The sequence below is a fragment of the Platalea leucorodia genome (genome assembly GCF_965183815.1).
Source record: "Platalea leucorodia genome assembly, chromosome: 2".
Classification (NCBI taxonomy): Eukaryota; Metazoa; Chordata; class Aves; order Pelecaniformes; family Threskiornithidae; genus Platalea; species Platalea leucorodia.
In genome coordinates, this window is record NC_138824.1 from 131893827 (window position 1) to 131918195 (window position 24369).

Below are 24369 nucleotides of genomic sequence, written 5' to 3' on the forward strand. Positions count from 1 at the left end.
AATAACAGACGCACAGCTCTGAAGCCTAGTGAATCCCGAGTTTCTACAAGAGTTGATTTTATTTATGTATGTTGGGATTCTGTATGCCTTCTTCTCGAGGTGAGCGCCTGGCCCTTCTCGGCATTAACAAAAAGCTGGCTGCAGTCCTGGGGCCAGGTAGCAGCTTGGTGGGAGGTGAAGGGCTTCTGCGAGTGGTGATGAATGCTCTGATGTAGGTTCCTAGGAAAACAAGGGATCAAATGGCAAACAAGGAATTGAGTAGCATAATTCCATTTTTGTGTAATGGAAAGGAGAGGTGTGGGTAGTCAAGAACTGGAAGTTAGAATTGCTGTTGGAGGAAATGGTGTGCTTTTTATTGCAGTGACTACCTTGCAGCTCCTGTGCTGGAGGTTCTCCAAGAGCACTTAGAAAATTACTCAAGAATATACCTCGAAGTCAAGCCGAGATTTGGGATGGGGTGAGGGGGTTGCCACCTGGACCTAAATGTGTAGGCATTTATGCGAGCAGGAGAAATTAGCGTGGCTGCTAGCCCAAACCTGCTCTTACCTGTCAGCACAAACGCTTAAACATTGGCTAAGAACATTGTCTTGATCTGAAAAACAGGCTTACTTTGAAAGCAAAGAGATTTTTTTCAGCAAATTTTGAGGGAAATGGGCTAGGCTTTTCTGAACCATAGATCATTTAAAAAAAAAAAAAAAAAAAGTCCTATTCCACTTGGAGACACTTTCTCATTAATTTTTCTTGAGTCTGAGTCGAAATTAATTAAGTCAATTTTAAGTCCTTTTTTTTTAATAGTTAAAAATAATGGTACTTGGCCCTGACTTTTGCTGCCATTTTGTGTGGTTTCATAGTTGCATGACTTTATTATTTTTTTCTCCCCATACATTTGTAACAGATTCACAGAAAAGAAAATGGACTACATCAGTAAATAAATTCTCTCTACATTGTTATAGATGTTGCTTATAAAATTTAGCAGGAAAAAAAATCATGCAGCCAGAGGCATAATGCAGCTGATGTTCCTGCTGCACGGCAGAGCCTGAGGGTTTATATTGTGCAGCCTTGTAACTGGGACTCCCCGCTGAGGTTGGTGGGACCCTCGTTTATAAGTTGAGCAGCCTTGCATGCTCTTGCAACTTGGCACATACAAGCATTTTCACATAAAACATTGCTGAGTTACTTTCTGAATATGGTAGAATTCCTTGGAAAGGTCGAGGAGGTAATTGATCATATGCTGACAGCTTGGGGCTCTGAGAAAATGGTCAGATGGAGGGCTGGGATGCAGGAAAACAAACTTTCCAAGATGGTAACTGTCACTTAGCCAAGCTATACATGTTTTAAGCTTTTTAATCTTTGTTCACAACCTCAGCTGCTTCATCAGGTTTTGCTGCTTCTCTGCAAACTCTTTTCAGATGTTGAGATTTCACTGGTACTGATGCACCCACAGTATTACAGGTGTGATCTTGAGCAGTATTTCTTTGTAGAACTGCTTTAGAAAAGCTACTGCTGCCAAGATGGGTGGTTTCAGGACTTTGATAATCTCTTTCATTATTCTTTGACCTTTGGGTCAAGGACTAGGTTTCTTTCAGGAACCGCTCAAAATGTTCTTTGCAACTAGAAAAACAAGACTTCAGTGTTTATGGGAATTAAGATTTCCATCTACTTGGATACTGAATATGTTTACAACAAAAATGTTTGAATTTCTCTGTGCTGTGATCCTAAGTTTCTGTATCAGAGTGGATGATGTGCTAAAGAGAAACCTACGGCTTTGGCGCAAAAAAGGATGAAAGAATCTACCACTTGGTTTCTGAGGTCTGGTTTTCACTGGTCTTGTTTACAGCTATGTTTGTTTGCATATGCAGCCTGACAGCTTAAAATTATGCTAGTTGTCAGTCTCTCTGCAGTAAGATAGAGTATTTTGACTGACTTACTGCAATTATTTTTAGTCAATCCTGAGGTAATTCATACATTAATACACCGACAGGAGGAGAGAAGAGACAGGCATAAGTGAGGCTTTATTAATGACTTTAAGATACAAAAGAATCTGTCAAAAAATGCATGTGTTAATTTTACCAATGCTTTGTAACAGAATACGGCCGTGGATCGGATCTTCTCTGGTATTCAGCCAACCGGGACACCTCATCTGGGTAACTACCTTGGAGCCATTCAGAACTGGGTGAATCTGCAGGAGGAGTGCGGCTCAGTGCTCTACAGCATTATGGACATGCACTCCCTCACCATGCCCAGGGAGCCAGCTCTCCTGCGCCAGAACATACTGGACACCACTGCTGCCGTCCTTGCCTGTGGTGTGGACCCAAAGAAGTGTCTCCTGTTCCGTCAGTCGCTGGTTAGTGCGCCTGTTACGTTAGATTTGTTCCTTGTTACGTGGCTTTCCAGACACGTTAATGAATGAGCATAGCATTACTGAACTCCTTTATCATCCTTGTGTCGGTGGTCCTAGAAAATGTTAGCAGTGTTGGATTTCAAACTTATCCCTTGCTGCTGTTTTGAAGTGGCTGAAATCATGATTGAGAAGTTCATTTAGGGATAAGTAGATTTTAAATTTCCCAAGCAGAGCTAGGGGCTTGTGCGAGTTATGAGTACTATACTGAAAAGACCTGTTAGGAGAGCATTAATTTAGCTTGGTGAGTTTCACTTCAGTTGCAAAATGTTAACTTATAAATGCTTGAACATAGTCTGTGCAACCATAAAGGCAAGTAAAACATGTTTCTATGGTTTTGTATCAGCACTTACCACTTAATCTGCCAGCTGCGCAGTATCTCCGACAGGTGATTGGCATGGTAAGTTTGTGTCCGTTCCATCGTAATCACCAGGCCATTCCATCTCCTCTGAGATCTTTTTTACCTTCTTCACTATAACCTCCTTTCCATATGCGCCTTTTTCCGCCTGATCTGATAATTCATATGTGAAATATTTGCTGCTTCTCTTGGCCACCCCAAGGGGTATGGGGCTTACCTTCCTACACATGTCAGCCTAGTCTGTCGCATGCTGCATTTTCCTGGAACACAACTTAATTTCTTGCCTGACTCACCTTCTGTAACTGACTCTAAACCGGCAAACTTCTGTGATTTCCCACAGAGGCAGATGTGTCCTAGCTTCTGCTCTTGTGAAGACATCTTTAAACGGATGTCCAACTTGCAACAGGACTGCGACGGTGATGTGCACAGGGTCTGAATTTTATCAGTGCAAGATGAAATCATGGTATTGCAATCCTCCTTTGAACATGGTTCTTCACAGGCAGAGTTTCCTGGGGTTGTCAAACTGCAAATGACAATCATAGCTCCTTAATCCCTGGTGGATATTGAAATGATGAAGACAGGTACACTTCCGGCTTTGCTTTTCCTCCGTATAAAAAAAACAATCTAACTAGATTAGCTCAGAATTCTGGTGGAGATACGTTTAAATTAATTTATCCTTGGTTCAAATCTGTTCATCCTTTTAAATAAGTTAACAGCTTGGGTTTTAATTTGGCTCTACTCTGACTTAATTCACCTTGAGGCTGACATTAACTGGAGTAATCTCAAGGTGAGTTACAAGCCAGTGATGCAGTAAAAACCGGTCTGGAGTTTTGTTTTTTCTTGTTTTCGAGCAACTGAACAATTCACTTAGTTACAACACAGGAGCAGTGACTAGATACACAGAGAGGACTCTTCAGCCTAGAAGAGAGACAGTTTGCAGGTTATGGTTAGAGAGGAATAAAGTAAAGGTTTATAAAACTGCAAGTGAAATGGAGAAAATAGATGGGGAACAACTGTTTTATCCCCTGAAGAACATGAACTAACAGGTATCAAAATAAGTTAACACCTGGTAGGTTCAGCACAAGCAAAACAATGCTGTGTTTCATTAAGTCCACAATTAGGCTACAGAACTCCTTGGCGCAGGATACAGCACATGCTCAAATGTGCATGAATTCAGAAAAGGACTCGACAAATTAATCTGAAAAATCCGTTGAGGACTGTTCTATACCTGAGGTGCCACCTCTGCAGGGAGTGCTGCAGCCACAGTTGGGAGAGTATCTGTGCTTTTCTGTACTTGCACTCTTTTCTGTTGGAGATGGGCATTTGATCTGTTCCAGTGTTGCTTTTCTCATGTTCTTACGAGTCTAAAAGCTAAACTACTGCTGTTCCAGGTCTTACTAAAGCCACCATGCAGAATTCCCTTGAAGCCAGCAGGTTATCAGTGAGAATCTTGCCTTGCAGTCAGCCACAGAAAGCATGTTGTATCTTTCACAATATAATAATGCAGAGATTAAGTCTTTGAGTCCCCAAAGAGAAAGTATCAGACTCAAGAAATGAAGGACTGTAGGTCCTGTAGGTTTATAGAACCAATACAGTCAACAAGCAATGGAAACTTTAGATGGCTAGACTTGAAAAATGTTTGTCTTCATCAAAAAAAAGTTTCCACCAAAGATGATTCTGGTTTATGTTACAGTGGTTAGGCTGGCCTCTGTTAATAAACTGCCTTTTATCTTAATTTTTCTGGGTGTCCTTATCTGTCCTGATCTAATGGTTTTTCTTCTTATTCAATCTAAACCCTTAAGTATTTGCTTTCTGTGGGCAGTGCCTGATGTCTCGAACCATATTCTTGCTAATACTTATCACACGTGTATCAATACAGCTGCCAGAAGTGGCTGATCCTAGCAGATTTTTGTAAGCTCATTGTCACACTGCAAGCAGAAAAAGGGCTCTTAGAGTTGTTCGTGAATCCAGACTGTTTCAGTCATGGTTCGGGCTGAAGTGGTTTGTTGGCTTCCCAAAAACAAGGCTATCCGAGCTGTATGTAGTGGTCAGATGTACCCAGAGATGCACTAGGGTCTGTACGATTGCATCGGCGGGACCAGGCGTTTCTCTGGAAGCAATTAAAAGGAATATCTGCGTGTAGTTCTTGATGCGAGGAGAGGAGACAGGAACCTTGCTAATGTGATTATTGTTTTAGTATGATAATGAAATAGTACGTTATGGAATGTCATAATATCGAGATGATTGTACCTAAAAACAAAGGTGCAAGCTGGATTGCAGCTCTCGCTAATCAAGAAAGTTTATTGCTTGATTTTGGACAGGTAATTGCTCAGTTTTCAAAAAAGGAGCTGGCCTCTCCTTTTCAGCCCCTGTAGCAGTCTCCAAGGGTGGTCTAAAAAGCCACGATTTTGTTTACAAACATTTGGCTGAGGCGTAAAGCCAAGTGACCGAAACCGGTTGTGTACTGAAATAGGTTGTACTTCCAGAGGTCATCAGGAAAGCGGTGAAAATCCAGCTGCAAATAGAGAACTGGTTTAGGTATTTGGTTATGGGCAAAGTAGCCTTCTCTTTTCAATACCAGATCAAACTGATAAATGAGGCACTTCTCAGTAGATGAGCATGCTACAATTACTGCTGTATTTTCAGTTCTATCTTGAAGGTTACCGAATCTATAGGTCACAGAAGTGCTACTGCAGTTACTTCTGATTCACACTTCTGTTCATTTTTTTTTTAAGCAAACATCATGCAATTAAATTATTATGGAATAAGAACTTTTGGTTTTAATCACCAAAACCGGCTACAACTAATGACTGGTAGCACCCTGATTCTGTAGCAGTACATAGCAGAACGAAATTCTTGCACTGCAAAAGCATGCTAGTAATGGTAAGCTCCCGTTAAGGGAATTGCTCGTGCAGTCACTATTGGAAATGCTCCTGTGTCCTCTTACTTCCTCTGGGTTAACTTGGGCAAGAATGGTCTAGAATTGCTGAAGAGGGTTTTTTTTTTGTTTGTTTATTTGTTTGGCTTACTCTTTCTTTCTTTCTGTTGCTGCTTGCATTGCTTCTCTGGAATATGTTTGCCATATGTGGAAAAAAATATTGATTACTTTGTTTCTCGAAAGGCATGTGCATTTGGTAAGGGTTTCACTGTCAGTAGGCTTTTATTTACAGCAGGATTTATGCAGATCATATCTCTAATCCAGAGCTATCTGAAATACCTGCCTCCAGAGTTTTCCCACATTTTATCATCCTTTCTAATACAGGCAAGAGACAAAAGGCTGAACAATGTTGATCACAGATTGACCGCTGGGAAAAAGTGTGGTGAGAACAGATACCTCTCACGTTGACACTAGATCCAAAAGGTGCTGCTACGATAAGGATGCAGGTGAAGTTGTCTTGGAGTCCCAGAACTGATCTCAGTGATGTCCTTGCCTTGCAAGTAAAATGAAATAAAAGTGAGAGGAATTCTGCGTAGACTGATTTTTACTGTATTGCTTAGAGGGTATATGGCCTCTGTTCTTATGTATCAGGTATACAGCTAAGTTACCTATAAATGGAAAGTGCTAGTTTGATGAAAATTAGGTTTGTATGCTTCAGAATCTACCATTTGTAAATTATAGTTTTTTATAACATATATAAATGGCAAGTTAATGGCTGGCTCTGTATTTGGTCTCCATACATAGCAGGTCACCAAATACCTCCCACACTTATATTACCATATACAAACTTGAACTCCAGCTTAGGGAAGTAGTGGCTACAAAGAGCCAAAGAGAGGATAACTTGAAAATACTTAGAAGCAAGAAGGATAATGAAGAATATTTAGGGTAGTGTCTGGAATCGCATTGTCTGTGAAGGGTTATAAACAAGCACATGTAATTAGAGTATCTAGGAAAACACAATTGTGGAATATGTTGGACACCAGAATGGCCTCCCAGAGAGAGAAGCTCTTTCACTACAGCTTGATTAATTAAATTCTCTTAAGTAGGAAGACAAGTCATAGAAGAGTGACAATTTCTGTAAGAATAAAAATGAATGCATATTTCAAAATTACGCATTTGTATTTGGAGCACAGCTGCAAGATGTGTGAAATGCTCTTTGCTCTTAGAGAAAATAATGTAAAGTTATCTGCCTTTGCCTACCAGGCATAAAAGAGAAGTAACAGAATAATGACTCGGACAATGTATCCTGAGAATACTAGAAGAAAGAGCAAATATATTCCTTAAATTGTACCATAACTGATAAAAGCTGTAACAGTCGTCTTTCATAAAACTTAGACTGTTTTATTAAAAACACAAAGGACTACGGGGAGGGGGGAATGAGGAAGACAGTTAGCAATCGGCACACATGGTAAGCTTATATGGTATAAACCATTTTCTCTGTTTCCTGGTGGGTACAATACACATTTCAGTTCTTACCCATAACCATCTTGTATCTCATCTGCTTCACAGTCAAAACAATTTTAGAAACTGCTGTTGCCTGTATGTGGTCTCCGGCTGTTCTTCCTGTCCACCTACCCGTTGTAGCAGGCACATGCTAAATGTCCCAACAGAAACTAAAATTCCATCAGAGTTGATTCGGCAGGCAGTGGTTGATGTGCTGCACTAACACTTCTCTGAGGAGTCCTGTGAGTTTCTGGACAATGTAACGTTCGGTTTCTGGGTGGAAAATTGCAGTTTTCAGCCTTCTGGATGGGGTGATTTATTTTCTTGAGTATAATCAGCCGCAGTATTCTTGCAGTGTGCAAGCAAACTGAAGCAGTAACTCTGGGAGGTGGGAATTTGCCAATTTGTCTTAGCCTTAACTCCAAAAGCCAAAATACAACAATTTAAATGTGTGCACTAACTGTTTCACTGCTATTATTTTCCAGAAATATCCAGTTGCTTTGTTTTGTGGGCAGAGTTTGAATGGATTCATGCTACTTGTTGTCCAATTTTCAGAGGGGCTTAAAAGCTTCCATTGCATCATAGCTTATAAATTCATTTAAGTACATTAATTTAGCATGGTCCATTGAAAACTTCCTGTCATAAGAGGAAGTATGTGATATTTAATTTAGAAAATTATTCTGCTTCTCTCATCCCTCTGTTTTCTCCCTCACAGGACTGGGCTAGACATAGCTAGAGCTCAGTGGGAAGAAAAGTCACGGTTCAGTAGGATTTCTTTTTTTTTTTCTTCTTCTTTCTTAATTTACCTGGTTTATTTCACACTATTATGTAGCTGTTATATGTTCCTCTCTCCACCAATCTTCTGGATACACCAAGCTAATTACTCCAACAGTATTGTGGGTTAAAGGAGGAGAATGTTTCTGAAAAGAAGTTCATTTCATAATGAATAAAGGGAGGGAAAGGGGTGCCTGGGCCAAATTACTGTGCTCTATCTCTGTATAATCTGATTCCAGTAGGGGTATTCTTGGTCAGGCTCTTTGGAAAGGAGAGACAGATCTTATTTCTGTAAGTCTGAGCCAAATATAAACAAGGATAAGTGATTAAATTGTTTAAAGGTAGTAGTGAAAGCTGTAAATACTGATAGATTTACCAATGATAGCTAGATAACCACACCTAATCCAATACATTGCTTAACATGTTCTTTAAAGCAGATGTTGCCTTTGTAACCATGACCGTATTCCACCTGCACTTTAATTATTTCTTTGAACAGGAATTTGGGATACCATCTCAAATCTTCTGTCCCAAAAGTATCTCACTGGGTGTTCAGTTGCTGGGTGCATTTGATTGAAGAGCAGTCTAATTTGTCTTGTTTATGGCCCCGTTATGCTCTCTAGCTGTAAAATATAGAGATGCATTACCAAGTATCTTGAATGTATTGTTTGCAACCTTAGGCATTAATAAAATCTTACCTCTTATTCAAGAAAAATAAATGTGAGCAGCACTTTCTTCTAAAAGGCCTCTAAAATTTTTTGGCAGCACTAACTGGTACTTCTAGGAGAGACAAAAATCCTAAAAACATGTTTCATTTCTTTTGAAATTTAGGACACTTTCCCTCCTCTGTTCAGATTTCTTTTAGTACACAGCTATCCAAATTACCTCCCCAGACCTGTTTGTTTGGCCTTTACGCTGTCAAAATCAAATCTTTGGATTTTATTGCCCGTTTACGACGTAGCCCTTCAGGAGGTGACACCGCTGAGGGGAAGCCCTTTCCACGTAACGGATATGCAGCAAATTTGCAGCCCCTTACAGAGAAGGGCTGTAGGTTGCAACTTGAGGAAATCCATCTTGAAAATGAAACACTGCATCTCTTTTTGCAGGTAGGCACTTCAGGTGCCGACGCACAACTTGGTATAATAAGCCTCAGAGAGCTGAGTTCCAGTGTTGCTGATTTGCCTGCTTGCAGAGCTGCTCGCAGGATCCATGCCTTTCCCTCTGTTATTGTTCTTGAATCTCATTGCTTGCTGTCCTCCTCCGCCCCACGTCTCAGCGTGAGAAGTCATCTAGAATTACTTCGACTAACTGTAGCTATTGGTTTTCCATGTATATATCATCACCTGTGGCTGCGGCCAGGGAATAGCAGCAATAACCCGGTGGGGGAATAGCTAGGATCAAGGACAAAGTGATAGATCTGCAGGGAGAAGCCCTGAGCTTCTACTTCAGCATATAAAGCCCCAGAGATGATCCGAGTGTAAAGTATGATCCGAGTTTAATAACGGCAAATGGCCGCACAAGCGAACAGTTAAGAAGCTATTTGTCTGTAAAGAGGGAGGAGCAGGGCACTCGGCCAGGTGAAGAAACAGAGGTGTTTTGTGCCTTCTCAATAACTGCTCGTTATCATTTGGAAGTGGTCGCTTCTGTTAAATAAGCGTGCTCAATAAAAAATGGAGCGAAGGGAATCTGATTACGCAGACTCAGGCTTGTCGGGCCACAAGGAAGGGATGTAAGTCGTTTGTTCTGGAAATAACTCTTTGATTAGTGATTAGTAAGCCAGGTTGTGGGGGATGCTTAATGCGATGGAAATTGAAGGAGGAAATGTGTCGCTGGTAATAGCAGAGAGATGACCATCTCGACCCTCTGAGAAATGTTGATGGTTTTTACAGACTTGTAACAGATTAGGAAAGAAAACTGTGTTGAAGTGGGAGAGAGCACAGAGCAGGGAAAAAGAAAGAAACTTGATGTGATTACTGAGAAAAGCAAAGGGTATGATTTGGGCTGTCTGAAAAGAGGGGTTTACTGTAGGGATCTGGTTCAGCTTTTTTTGTGAAAACTGCTAAGTGGGAAATAGTTGGCTTTGTACGGGAAACAATAAATAGAGGACTTAGAAGGCTGTTAGTCCTCCAAATATTTTCAGCCAAGCTGCAAGAAATATTTCCTGAGAAAATAATGCTTATATTGAAAACAGGCTATTATATTATTTCAGGACACAAAAGTAGCTGGAGTTGACATGAAGGATTTAATGGATTAGATAGCTGTTTTTCACAGTTACCAGTGATTGCAACATTCTTGGAGGTTGGTTTGACATACAGTTCAGGAACTGTCGCTGGTTGTGAGTTTTGTTCGTTGGAGATGCGATTCTGTTTTTCTGAGTTTTGTAGCATTTTTATACTGGGGTATTTGGGGGAGAGAGCACTGCTGAGAAACCGATGTCTTCGTTGTAGAAGGGCTAAGCTGATTATTAGCTGTTCTCCTTCGGGAAAGCGGGACGGTCCTGAACTACGTTAGAGCTCCAGAGGGTACTTCTGTTGTCAGATTTTAAAATACAAACCAAATTAATTTCTTTACTCGTTCAAGTATACACAGAGTAAACTTAATTGATTGGATATACTTTTATTTCCTGGAGTCATGGTTAAATTTTGTATGAACTCTTTTTTTTTTTAAAAAAAAAAGGCAAGCAAAAGACCTCTCTGACAGTCCTACTCTTTTTAATGATAATTTTGTGAATAGTGATGCTTCTTTGACAAAGGCCTTCCTTGCGATGGCATGATACATGCTACCTAACAGAATAGGAAGCAGCTGAAAATCATTTGACAGATTGATACAAAGATGAGCTGTCTTTTCTCTGTTGCATTCCATTGTTTGAATTTACTGGAGGGATTGCCTCTCTCCATAATACTATGGGAAAATAAAAATACTTGTGGGTGAAGATACCAGAATCTAACAGAAAACGCGTTACTGGGGTTGTACGACTGACCCGCTGCTCAAGATGATGGTAGTGATCAGGAGATGTTAACTGAGGTGAGAGAAGCTGCAAATTTAGTACAGGGAGCAATAGTATTGCACTTCAGCTGTCCACATACAGCCTTACCGGGATGAGACATACAGATAAAATTTTTGGATGCAATAAATGATCCTTCCTAGTCTTACAACCTGTTAGCTATGATGCTATGATGCTACATTTGCTTTTGGGTGGTGCGCAGGACCTAGGTCGGGATGTTTTAGTGGAGGGCTCTGAGTAGTAACCACCTCATTATAGCGGTGTTCAGCGTTGTGGCTGGAGAGAGCAGACCAAATACAGTGCGTGAATGTTCTGTTTGGAGAAAGGGAGCTAGGTGAAAACAAAGTCCAATTGTCAGAAATAAATAAACAAAAAGCAAGAAAGCTACAACTATCCTGGAGGTTGTGTTTTAAAACACCAAATGTATTTAAAAAACAAAAACAAAACACAACAAAACCAAGAGTTAAATGTGTGGCACCACTCATGAAGAAACGTTGGTCCAGCAAATCCCTTTCCATGGTTCCATAAGTTAGGATGCAATCATAGGAAAAGATTAGGTTTTCAGAAGGGAATACTTGTCCAAATTAGAAAAACAAGAAAGCATATAAAATTGGCAAGTTCCTTTTTTTTTTTTTAAACAAAAAATTAAAGGGGCTAAAAAAGAATTTGAGGAGCACCCTGCAGAGGATTCTTGACTAAGTGGTCTTGCATCAAAACCAGGAGGCCGTTTAGGAGACCGATGAGTGCGAAGTACAGGAGACGCTCCGGGTTGATAGGCCCTAAGAGCAAGGCTCCGTTTTCGCTCTTGGACTCTGCTGCCGAAGGCATTGGGAAGGTCGCCGCTTGATGCATTTTGTAGCAGCGGATCAGAAGAGCTAAGTCAGTTTATTGTAGATTTACAGAAACTATGAGGTAAAGATAGTTTAGGCACCAGATGGCATTCAGCTGGGAGTCTGAAAAAACCTCAGCTGTGAAATGGCAGAACTGGTGGCCAGGGTGAGCAGCCTGCCACCATGAGCGGTCGCTCTGCCAGAGGAACAGTAGGTCGAGGCCGTGTTGGCAGTATGGAAGCAGAGCTCTAAAGGGGACCCCAGAATCTACAAACTGATGATTTTGACTTTCACCTTGCCAGGGATGGCAGAGTCTTCAACAAAGCATAGGGCAGCGAGTGCCTGAGCAAACAGCCTCGTCGGAGAGTCGCTATGGTTTCTGTAAAGGGGAATCCTGTTTCACTAAGCTACGGGACTCCGTGGGGGCGTCAGTAAGCGTGTGGATAAAGGGCATCCCAGGAACATAATGGATTTGATTTTTTTAAAAAAGCCTCTGACAAGGTTCTATATCAATTCTTATTTAAAAAAAAAAAAGTATGGGAGGAAATGTTCATTACCAGTCTTGCAGCTGGTTATTGTTGAGATCCAAACAGGGTATAGGGATTGCTTTTTTTTGAATGGCACAGTCAGTAGTCATGTCCCTCAGGGATTCGTGCTGGGAGCAATTCTGGTCAACATCTTTGTTCATGACCTGAAGAAGGTAGCAAACAGAAGTTTGTGGGCAATGCTAAGTTCCTCCAGATAGTTAAATGCTATGCCAAGGAAAGGAACTCCAAAAGGACTTGTAAAACAGCGTGGATAGGCAAATTAGTGGTAGAAGAGCTTTAAATGCAAAATAAAGCATCTAAGTAAAGGTAATCTAAACCTTCTTTAGGCAGTATTGAGCTGAGTCACAACGCAGGAGAAAAGTCTTGGAGTCGTCGTTGACAGTTCCCTGAAATCATTGGCTCAGCACAAGTGATTTTCAAAAGAGCCAACAATATGTCATCATCACCACATCCCAGGACAGGTCTTGAGAACAAGAGAGGTGATGTTTTGTCACTATACAAAACCTTAGTCTGCCCATATCTTGAATATTGGGTAGAGCTTTAGTGTCTGCATCTCAAGAAGGGAGCAGTGAATTAGAGATGATACAAAGAAGGGGAATTAATGCTACAGGGGATAGAGTAGCTGCCTTGAAAGGAGAAATTTAGAAGTCTAGGATGCTTCAGTTCGAAGAGGAGAAGGCTGAGGTGTAGAAGCAATCGAAGTTTACAAAATCAGAAAAGCACTGGCTAACCTGAATTGTTCACCAAATTGTGCAATACAAGAAATGGGTGTTATTCAAAACGTTCAGTGGATAAATGAAAGTCCTTCTTTCCCCATCAGGTTTGAACCTCCGGAGCTTGTTGCTGTGTGTGGCTGTGAAGTGGGCGGTGTCAGCAGGTTCAGAAAGGGATTAGGGACATTCGTGGGGAACATGGATACCCGCAGGACTGGGCCAGGGATAATACCCTCCGATATTCCCTGCTGCAACAACTATGGACGCTGGAGAAGTATGGGGGGGAGAGACTGTAGGAAGCGATAGGCTCATGTGCTCGCCTGAAATGCCGTCTCTTGTTGCTGCTCCTGGAAACGGAGCGCTAGGCTACAGCTACCCCTGTTGTGATGCAGTACGATATTACTTCTTGCGTTCTTATGGTTCGGTGGTTTAATGAAGACATTTGCTCAGAATTTTAAATGGACTCGGGGCAAGAGGCTGGCTGAGTTTGTCTGAGAGAATGGCTTCTCCTAGCTGTGACCCATTGGTATTGCTCAGTGCCAGAAAGGAGGAGTAGACTGGGCCTTTATTTTACTGGTATCGTATACATCTTTACTTCTTCCAGTTTCTTTGTGTCCAAAGTTATCCAATCAAAGTGATGGAGTACTGTAGCTTAATGAGTAACCACATTTGAGCTGATGCAGGGTGACCGACCAAATGCAGCAATTACCTGCCCCCCTTGCCAAGTAAAACACAGTAGCTTAAACCATGATTTAGTCTGACAAATGATTTGTGGTTTAAGCCTAGTACCTCCTGATTCGCAGACCAACATACAGTCAGTTACTGCAATTTGGGTGATGAATGTTAACTCATTAGGCTCCAGTACTGAATTTTTTTCCAGCTGAAATCTCTACCCTTCTGTGCAGTTTTTCATATTTTCTCCCCCTTTTATCAGGCTTTTTCTTCACAGTATTCAGCACTCTAGCCTTACTTAGGAAAGGACTGTGTGTGTTTGAGGATTAGAAGTGAGTATAATTTGCTAGGACCCCAGAACTGCGGACTCAACTCAACAAACGCTGTTTAGACCACTCGGTGTTTTGGTAACTGATGTAATGTCAGCGCCACTGATGCGGTCTGGGCTGTGGAAGCAGCCTCTGACAGAGCTGGATCAATGACTGCATAGCTTTTAAAGGGAGTCCTTGTCAACACAAGTGCAACAGAGCACCATCTCCTCTCTGTCCGTGACTGGAAGAAAGGAATGAGAAACCACTTTGAACCAGATGGTGATTCCTTCTAAATGAAATGGGGCTCTTGAGCTTAGTATTTTCTATAAAGTTTGGTTCACTCTTCGTGTCTTGCAGAAGGTACGTTTGGTGCATCTTGCTGCACTTTGCCTTGTGCGCAGAAGATTGCAGGTCAAGTAAGCATGAGGAAATTAAAAGAAAAAAAAAAACCCTGTGGGAAAGGCAGAAAGAAGGGAAAGAGACTCAACCTGGGATATTTCATATCTAACCGCTGAGCTGTTGTCTTGAGGTCGGATACCTCTATAGAACATTGGCAACCAAATACTCTAATGACTGCTAGCTAGGAAATTACTACTTTTAAAATGTGACAACAAAGGAATTGCCATTAACAATGCTAGTAATTCTTACTTGTTAACAAACACTTTTTACTGCCTTCCATCTGGGTGGTTATATCATGTTGCAAGCATGAAGCTTTGAACCTCTTTGAGACGGTCAGCATGCTTTTAAACATCCAAACCTGCCAGGATTGAAAAGAGTGAATCAGACATGTAAGCAAAGAACAACAACATAGATCACCTTTTTCTTTTGATGATTATCGTATATATAGCTAACTAACAACAGACAAAATGACGGGAGAAATTAAAGAACAGCGTATGCATCAGCAATGCTTGCCTCTTTTACTAATCCTAAAAGGAATATTTGAAATGCAAAAGCTGAAGAGTGTGTAGAAAGAAGCTAAACATGGATTCATCCGGCAGAGGTGGTTGCACAGCACATTTCTTGTCTCTGCCTGTAGAAAGTCTTCCTCTTAGCAGGAGGGGGGCGATCACTCTGATGTCCTTCTGAAACTATTAAAATTCCACTATCACCGCAGTCTCCCCAGAATGTTAAATGAAGAGTTTGTTGTATGAGCTTAAATGGGATCTTCTTTCCTCTCCCATCTTTTCAAACCACCCTTGCAGCAAAGGGTAGGTGGAGGCCTGATCCTTCTCTTTCACCTGCAGATCAGTATTAGTTTTGACAGGATTGCAGAACTGAGGGACAAATTAAGCCACAATTCAGGCTGTACTGCAGTTTGACTTCAGCTATTATCCCTGTTTTGCAGGCAGGTCAGGGTCATTGAGACCTGTTGGTGCCCCCAAAGCCCTGAAGGACCTCACCTGGACCCTCCACCCGTGCCCCTTCTGCCCAGTGCCCCAGGAGCTCCGCTGAAGCTCAGGCCCCCGGTCTTCACCGGAGCTTCCTCACAGTGTACCTGCAGCCCACCTCTTCTTGTTCCCCGGCCGTTAGCTCAGGCCCCGGCGAAGGGCCTGCGGTGTTAGACTGCCAGACGTGCCGCAGCGTAGCCCAGGCAAGGCCTAGGGGCAGTCTGGCCTGAGCTTAAATGGGGCTCCTGGGGCCATGGGTGGAGGGCCCAGGTGGGGCTGGTGAGGACGGTTCAGGGAAATGAGTGCGTTCAGGGCCCTGATGCAGAAGGAATGAAGCTTGGGTAACTTAGCGGCACTGGAAATGAGAAAGGCAAAGAGGTTTCATAACTCTTTGGGTGTTATCTCAAAGCGTAGGGAGGCTGTGGCACAGCAGCCAGCAGTTGGTTAGCTTTACACGTGTGTTCAACTCTGCTATCGCTCAAGCGTTTTCTCTCTTTTTTAGAACATGAGTGGATAGGATCAAGAATCTTGCTATGCTGCTCGAGTGTAGTGTGTTCAGTCCCTGCGGTGTCCAAAACTTTCCATTAGCTTGTCGCTTGACCTTACTGAAAAAATAATAGACAAAAATAAATGGTTTTCTGATCTCTGATACTGTTTATCTGTATTGAATTTGAGAAAATTCGGCATATAAATGCTGAAGATTAAAATAGATTCTGACTTTGTACTTCCAGGTTCCTGAGCATGCAGAACTTGCCTGGATTCTTGGGTGCTTGACTAACGTGCCACGTCTGCTGCGCTTGCCCCAGTGGAAGGTATGGACGGTTTCATAAGTTGAAAGGAAATGTATGGGAATTCAGTAGAACTGCTGTCCTTGAAATACTTGTTATCTATGAAGTACCAACTGTACCTTGGTTATTCTTGCTTTAGGTTTAAGTAATTCCCTGGTCCTTTGGTGGAAGGAGGAAAACGTGTCTTTCCAGGTCTGTTGCTTTCAGTGAGTGTTTTTTTGCTGGAAGCTACAGGATAATACTTTCGGGAGAAACTTGCAGAAGCTGTATTAAGTAGGAGGGTTGTTTAGTGTTGTTAAACTGATTTTGCTAGAATGCTTGGAGTTATTTCAATGCTTATTTAATAATGCGCAACAACTACAAGATATTGCAGTGGAAACCTTGAGCCTTGCTGATTAAGGAGTTCCATAAACAGCTTTTCTTTTTTCACCACGAAGAGTGGCTGTTCTGTAGATTTTATGGAAGAGGGTGCAAAAGAAACATACGTTGAAAGAGGAGTATAGAAATTATAAATATTAAAAATGTGCTGAGTGATAAAGTTAGTGCACCTTCAATGTTTGCTTTTACAAGTTTCAAGTGTTCGTCTTCTTAATCTTGGTACTGCATCAGCATGACAGCATCAACTGGATTCTTGCATTTAATTTCCTTGTATTGTATTTTGGCATTCAGTAAGCAGAAAAACCGAAAGGCAAGAGAGAGAAGTATCAAAAAAGGAAAAAAAAAAAAAAAAAATCTTAAGAGCAGTTTGGCTTGCAGAGTTCAGAGCAGTCTTAAATACCTCCAGATGTTTTCTTTTTTCCTGTTTTTCTTCTTAATTAAATAAAAACAGTAAAACTTAAATACAGCAAGCAGTGTTAATGCATGGCATAGATTAAAGCCAACCTCTTCAAACCTGAGGTTCTAAAGTTAAGCTCTTAAATCCAACTTTGACTGGATTGACTTTCCAGATCTACAGATAGGTGTTACAGGTGATAGGCTTTGCAAATTAGGTCCCCTGAACCCCAGGCGCCTAGAGATGTAGACAGAAGACAGGATCTGTGTGAGATGGTGAGAAAAATCTAAAGATACTTGAATAGTCTTAATGAAATAATTAAGATTTTAAGGATTTTAGTGTATTTAACTATTGTTAAAAGCAAAAAGTAGATAAGCCATTGCTAGAACAGAATGAGTATCTGTACCCTGACTGTCTTGGTGTAAATGATCCGTATCCTAGAGCGGTGAAGGATTTCAGGCCAGCGGGTGGATTGTTGGGAGCAGCGTGAACTAGCGGAGAGAGCAGGGGACGCTGCCTCTGTAGTTCTGGGTTCTCCTCCTGGCTGTCACCAACTCTCCCGGTGACTGTGTGTGATCACCATGTCTTGATCTCTTTTCTGTGAAACACAGGTATTAATGCCTTTTTCTATCTTATTGTAAAGCGTTTCAAAAATTTACTGCTGAAAATGCTATTTAAAAAGTAGGGGTTATCAATAACGAGTGTAATAACCCAGCCTGATTGTTTTGTATTTATAATCGTTTTCATTAGTAAGGTTACAAACAGAAAGAAAACACAAGCTTATGTTTTCTCTCTGCTACAATATCAGAACAGTGTAGGGAAATTCATAAATACAGGACGTAAAATGGGATGTGCATATTTACAAGGAGTGGATTTTACAGGGCACGCTTTTCTCTAGAGTTACACAGTAAGTTACTCAAATTAGTCGGAATTCTAATTAATTGAAATCACGGACTTTGATACCATTAGCCAAAAGGGTGATTTCTCTCTGTTTTTCTTTTGCTAACAGATGAAGCGTACCAGCCAGAATAATGAAGGAACCGTTGGTTTGTTGACTTACCCTGTGCTTCAAGCAGCAGATATTTTGCTGTACAAGTAAGAGGCAGAACGTGAGCCCATGGGCAATGTCTGTTCAGCTGCGTTAGAATGAATGTTCGTCAGGTCAACATGCTAACTTATTACGTGGGGGAGCTGGGTCTGATTAGATCAGAAGATTGGAAATGGATGACAGCTTTTTTACCTCTCAAGTGGCTGGTTGAAATCTAGCCTGGCTTGAAAGCAACTGACAGGGCTGGAAAGAGAAAAAGCTGGTCACTTCAGAACAATTCTTAGGGAGTTATAACACCTTGATGTTTAATTATACATACTATATATTCACACACATACATATACATATATTTTTTTAAGGAGTTATGCTTTATTTTATGCAGTGTACTGTAGAGACACTTAAGCTGGCTGTATATAGCATACCCATAGTAGTGTGAGATTCTCTGTAGGGCTGTTGATACTGATGAAGAAGTGAGTAATTTACTGCACCTTGTGGTACCCGGGCTCGTTCGGTTTTCTGTGGTGTACTACGTGCTGCCATGGAAATACACCCTAATGAGGGACCGGTGACTCCGCATGCCCACGTTTGTAGCCTAGCTGATAGAACTTGTAGTGCGTTGTTGTGACTGGTTGTATTTCGTAATATGTTTTAAACTGTCGCAATAAGTAAATGTCAGAGACGATGCACTATGTATTAATTTATTTTTGTTCTGAGCATAGGTACTTTGTGGAATTGTTCTGAAGTGAAGTTGTGAATATTTGTTGGGACAGAGAAGTAATACAGAACTAAGAGGGCAGGGACTTCAGGAGGAGAGAGTAACCAAGATTGGCAAGTTGTTAACCCAGAAAAATCTATCTAGAGAAATTCAATCCTAAGTGACCATTAGTAAGGGAGAACAGTAATGTTAGAAGACCAGTAGATGGTATTTCTAATTCACTTGAATTTTAACTGAAAATAATGGGAAGCAAAAATCAGAATGAATTTGAACATTAAAATAATCTTGTAAGCAGTGAGTCCCGTTTGATTGTCAAGTAGTGTTTAAGGGTGAAATTAGACAACTTTATCAGAAATCGCCTTGTTTTGGTTGAGCTCAACCGTGTATGTCTTTTCCATTTCTACTAAGATCACGTGATTCATCATTCCTTAGCGAAGCCTGCGGTTTGTTTGCTACCATGTGTATTAACAGCAGGCCGTCCAGACAGAGCACAAAACAAGGAAGTGAAGGAGAAACAATATCTCTTTGAAGAAATTTGACATAATGTCTTTAATAAGAAATGTTTTAATGTAAAACGTAATATAGGGAACAAGAACCAGGGAGAAATGGAAGCACAGAAAGGGAATAGCAGTCGTGAAGAAGAATTAAGAGCTGGAGGAGGGGGCGAAACAGTACTAATTCAGATGAACCAAGGATCAAAGAGACAGGAAAATGGATAGAAGGTAAATATATGACAGAAAGGAATAAAAATAGCACCAGGACAGAAATATTAAAAAAGCAGCAAGGAAAAAGGCAAAGAATCATGCAGAGGCATTTATAAAGACAATATGTTTTCTGTTTAGTGGCAAACCTTGTGAATATGGAACCGTTTTGGCATATGGAAACATTTCTTCTGACCTGCTTAAAGTATATTGATTACGGTAACTGATTTTCTTTCTGCTAGTTGTAGGCCACTGTGATTTCCTATTGGCTACTGTAACTGTTTTTAGGTTGCCTTACTGACTGTTTGGTGGGGAATAAAGGTGGACAAATTGATTCCTGGATGCCAGCCCAGTAATTCAGAGTCGGAAGGAAGGAGCACCATGTTGAACTGAAATTTTCTGGGAACTTAAAAGATGCATAGTGAACTTTCTTAGACTGGAACATATCCAGGATTCAGAGATGAATACCCCACAAGCCTTAGAAAAAAAAAATCTGCTGGGGGAGGGGAGAGTAGCCAGAAGCTGGCAAGGCTTCAAGTCTGCCTCATCTAAAAGAACCATACATTTTTAGTGAGTATAATTAAATGTGGGAAAGAATCACCAGGGGAAGTAATGGATTCTTCACCTCCTCATGTCCTCTGATGCAGATTGTGTTTTCCTCCAGAACTGCCTTCAAGCTATTGAGTTCAATACAGAAGATCAAATGATCCTTTGATCCTACCAGTTCTAATCTATGAATGATAACACTTGTGGCAGCAGAGGTACTGGCCCACGTGATATTTATATAATGGTGACCCATGAGGAAGAACCACTCTCTTCTTTCCTTCCCTTGATGAATCCACAGGGCTAACTTCTCAACAACAGTTCTGTTTTCCTGAGACTTGACAAGGCAAGGTGCTTGCGCTTTATGCCTTGCAGATCTTACTTTGTTCGCACACTGCAACACATGCTCTTTGATCTCTAAAGAGACAGCAGGAGATACTACAAAAACCTTTCTTTGAGCTGAGTTTAATGATTTGCTCTTATTGGTATCCTTACTGTGTATGTTTTCGTGAAGGGCTGTTTTTGCCCTTGGAGATGTGCTTCAGTTCAGCGCAAAAAGCAGACTCTTCCTGGGCTGCAGCCACTTTGGGATCTCGTCCCCACAGCACCTCCAGCTGGCTGGGGCTGAGCGTTTGGCTCAGCCTGGCCCTCAGTCATGGCAGAAGCTGTGACAGTCTTGAGTAACATTTCGGCAGAACCAGAGAGGTTTGCTGAGTTTCCTGTATCTGTCTTTTATTAAAAGGTCGACACATGTTCCCGTTGGAGAAGATCAAGTCCTGCACCTGGAACTGGCCCAAGATATAGCACAACAGTTCAACAAGAAATACGGAGAATTCTTTCCTGTGCCCAAAGCCATTTTAAGTGAGCTGGTCTTGGTTTGGTTTTTTTTCTTCCCCTTAACTGCACTTCAAGGTTGAAGATGGATTTAAATATTGTGGAAATGGTTTCGGGGACCAAGAAAAGGGAGCAAACTGATGCTAAGGGAGTGGAAAATTAAAAACTGACAACAGGAGACTAGAGGCTGTGAAATTGAACTCCCAAGATAGACATAGGGCTTTACAAATCCCCAGTAGAGGAATGTATGCGACGTCTGGTATTCTAGTCCAGGGGGCCAGATGCTCTCTGCTGCTGCCAGTCAGCCCTGCTCTTCCAGTCTGGAGCTTTTAGGAGCAGGGTCTCTGCTCCATGCTGCTAGTTCAGGAGACGTGTAAGGAAGAAGACAAGACACCTCTAGCAAGCAGAATTCTTCAGTGTCTGGGTGGTAGATGTTTACATTAAGTATGCTAAACAGCTTATAGGTTTATTGCTACAAGCTCAAAAATCTGTTAAGTGTGTTTAATATATACTTGCGTATTTCAGTAAGGGTCTCTTACAGAGCTTAGACGTTCTGTTTTTGGTCTTAGACTCAGGGAGACTTATGAGGAAAATCTTCTCAGCCATTTTTGAGCTATAAGGTCATAGGCCGGGGGGTGAGGAGGAGTCAGATGGCGCAAATGGCATGTTTGTTAAGAAACGTGAAGAATTGGGCAAGGAAGAAGCATTGCATCTTTGTTGTAAGTAATGTAGAGGAATGCACAGCAGAGACCTTCGCCCCTAAAAGGGCAAGGAGCTCTCACCTTAGAAAAGACAGGCAGTAATAAACCTTTCTCAGTTTTCAAGCCTCAGTGACAAAAATGGTGTTAGACCCAGAGCGGAGCTTAGAGAATACTAGGTATTGCAAGCTCTGTAGTTTCTAATGAACAATTAATTACTAAGCACTGTAATGAGGAGCTGAGCATAGCCTATGATGCAGGTGAGACTGTTTCCCAGCAAATAAAGAGCTCGATTTGAAAAAAAAAAAAAAGAAGAATAATATTTAAACTTTCCTCATGAAAAGCATACCTTCACAAGTGCACAAGTATATGCAAACCAATGAAATATCTTAGACGAATGGAGGAGCTGGGGACCGACTCAGGCTCACGAGCTGTAGGCAGTTAGATTACCTGGGCTCCTTCAAACGTACAGAAAAGAGAGAGACCCTTCGGAAAGGTGGTTCAGAACAGAGCACTTTCGGGGCAGTCTGAACTGTGCCCTGCAAGAACACTTACCCTTTCACTGAGTACCTAGGCCGTCTGTGAGGAGTAGGCGGGTAATTTAGTTGGCTGTATTAGGTGTCTAAATACCATTGGTGTGAGTACTTTCTAGATCAGTGGTACTTTGTGTACTCCATGTTTCTTGGTGAAAGACTGAAATTGGTTGGGTTTATGCTGTTAAAGAAAGTACTTTGCAATACTCCCCTAATGCTACTATTCTGTTTCGTGTACATGCCTGTATCTTCGTAGTTTGTACAATACCCACAGCTCTCTTGCCTGAACAGTGCTTTCCCTCTAATGGAGCTGGTTAGCATTCAGCTAGGGGACTTTTAAGAGCTGTCTTTATTGATATTTAGGGGAATTACTAAGAGATTTTGGGTGGAAGGTTTTCCTAAAGTAAGGAGATTAACTGTTCTGCGATTCTTTTTTGCTAGTGGATTTAACCTGTTTCCCCACTGTTACAGAACCTCTCAGTAATGTGCAGTCCGTGCTCTCTAGGTCACTTGTCCCCAGTGCCAGGAACACAAGGGAGGAGGGAGTTTTCAGGGAAGATCAGCGTGTAGCCACAGAAAATATTAGGAAGTGTCCCAGCAGAAGTTTCTGCTTAGTGAGGAGGGGACAAACGGAGCAGGTTTTCATTTCGGTTATGGGAGGAGAAAAGTGGAGAGGCCATAAGGACTAAATAGGAACGTACACAATTGCGCTCACGACTCATTTTTAAGCAAGGATAAACAGAGAACTTCGTCATGCTGCTACAAAGTGTTCTTAGCAATTGTCATAAGAAAATTGTCATAAGAAACTGTTGTCTGTGTGCGTTCATAATTATTCCCCCCCTTTTTTTTTTAAAGGTACAACAAAGAAAATAAAATCCCTCAGAGATCCAACGGCGAAGATGTCCAAGTCGGACCCGCAGAAGTTAGCTACCGTTAACATAGCGGACAGCCCTGATGAAATAGTGCTGAAATTCCGCAAAGCTGTGACTGACTTTACCTCTGAGGTGACCTACGACCCGGCCAGTCGCCCTGGTGTCTCCAATCTGGTGTCCATTCATGCTGCAGTGACGGGGCTTAGCATCAAAGAAGTGCTGCACCAAGCTGCTGGTCTCGACACTGCTCGCTACAAAATGGTGGTAGCGGAGTCAGTTATTCAAAAATTTGCACCTATCAGGAATGAAATCAAGAAACTCCAGGAAGACACATCCCATCTGGTAAAGGTTTTAGAGGATGGGGCAGAGAAAGCCAAAGAACTGGCTGCCCCCATCTATCAAGAAATAAGACGACTGGTGGGATTTCAGTAGCAACTGCTGAGTTGCAAGGACTTCTGTTTCCTCGGACAGACATTTTGTTATTTGTATCTTCTTAATCATTTTGGTTTGAAACAAAAACTTTTTTTTTCCTCGAAAATCCAAGTAGGACATTGAAGGTCTTTGTAATAAAAAATGTGCATGAAGCCAGATATTTCCAGTGGGACCAGCATTGAGCTTGTCTGGATAGTCAAAGAGGGAGGGCAGAAGCAATCACAGCTCACGAAGAAATCACGCAAAAGCAGAATATAAGGTTGCCCAAATGGGGTTTGGGGTTTTTCCGTTGACCACTGCAGGAAGCTGAGGTATAGGCGAGGTGATGGGAATCTAGCAGAAAGGTTTGTAATCTTCTCAAGAACATCCTTAGCTGTGCACGTGATCTTGTTACAGATGGACAGCTCATCCCGTTGGTGGTTATTCAGCTTCAGTATGGCGGTTGAATGTGTTCTTGGATAACCAGAATAAAAGCGCAGGCTTACAAATCAAACTGCTGAGGGTGATGAAGAGAGAACTTACTGCCTTCCCCTATCGCGTCTTCAAACTCAGTGTAATTTTGTATCTGCACCTAGTTTGTGTGAAGTGAGTCAGTGCGTCTTATGGATAGAATCATAGAATCGTTTAGGTTGGAAAAGACCTTTAAGATCATCAAGTCCAACCGTTAACCCAGCGCTGCCAAGCCCACCACTAACCCGTGTCCCTCAGCACCGCATCTACCTGGCTTTTAAATACCTCCAGGGACGGGGCCTCAATATGGATATCCATACTCTAAAACTCACTGTGACTACTGTGCCTCTTTGACAGTCACTCCAAAGAATCCAGAGAGTGGACCTGAATTTCACTTCTGCCACCTGTCCCATCCTGCTGGTCGGGTCTCGGGTACTTCAGTGAGAAACGACATGCGCTTCAGCTGCTGTTTGGTGTAGCAGGGAGCCCCAGGATTTTCAGTTCAGCATCAGGTCTAGGATTCCTTTAGAAAAGGTGCAGGGGAAAAGATGAAATCCTGCGTGAAAGAAATCTTAGGTTGAGAAATCAGAGAACTTTCTGTAAAATTTA

General features: G+C 41.7%; 1 protein-coding gene across 1 annotated transcript in view; it reads left to right on the forward strand.

The window, feature by feature from the left end:
* The window catches only part of WARS2 (tryptophanyl tRNA synthetase 2, mitochondrial), a gene marked incomplete at both ends in the record, with an annotated part of 43930 nt that extends 20620 nt beyond the window's left edge, over positions 1–23310 (forward strand). The window contains 5 exons of the mRNA XM_082303720.1: positions 2087–2344; positions 16106–16186; positions 17944–18029; positions 20684–20802; positions 22862–23310. Of these exons, the coding sequence (XP_082159846.1) occupies positions 2087–2344; positions 16106–16186; positions 17944–18029; positions 20684–20802; positions 22862–23310 (993 nt within the window). The remainder of the gene's footprint in view (positions 1–2086; positions 2345–16105; positions 16187–17943; positions 18030–20683; positions 20803–22861) is intronic.
* Between the last annotated feature and the right edge of the window lie 1059 nt (positions 23311–24369).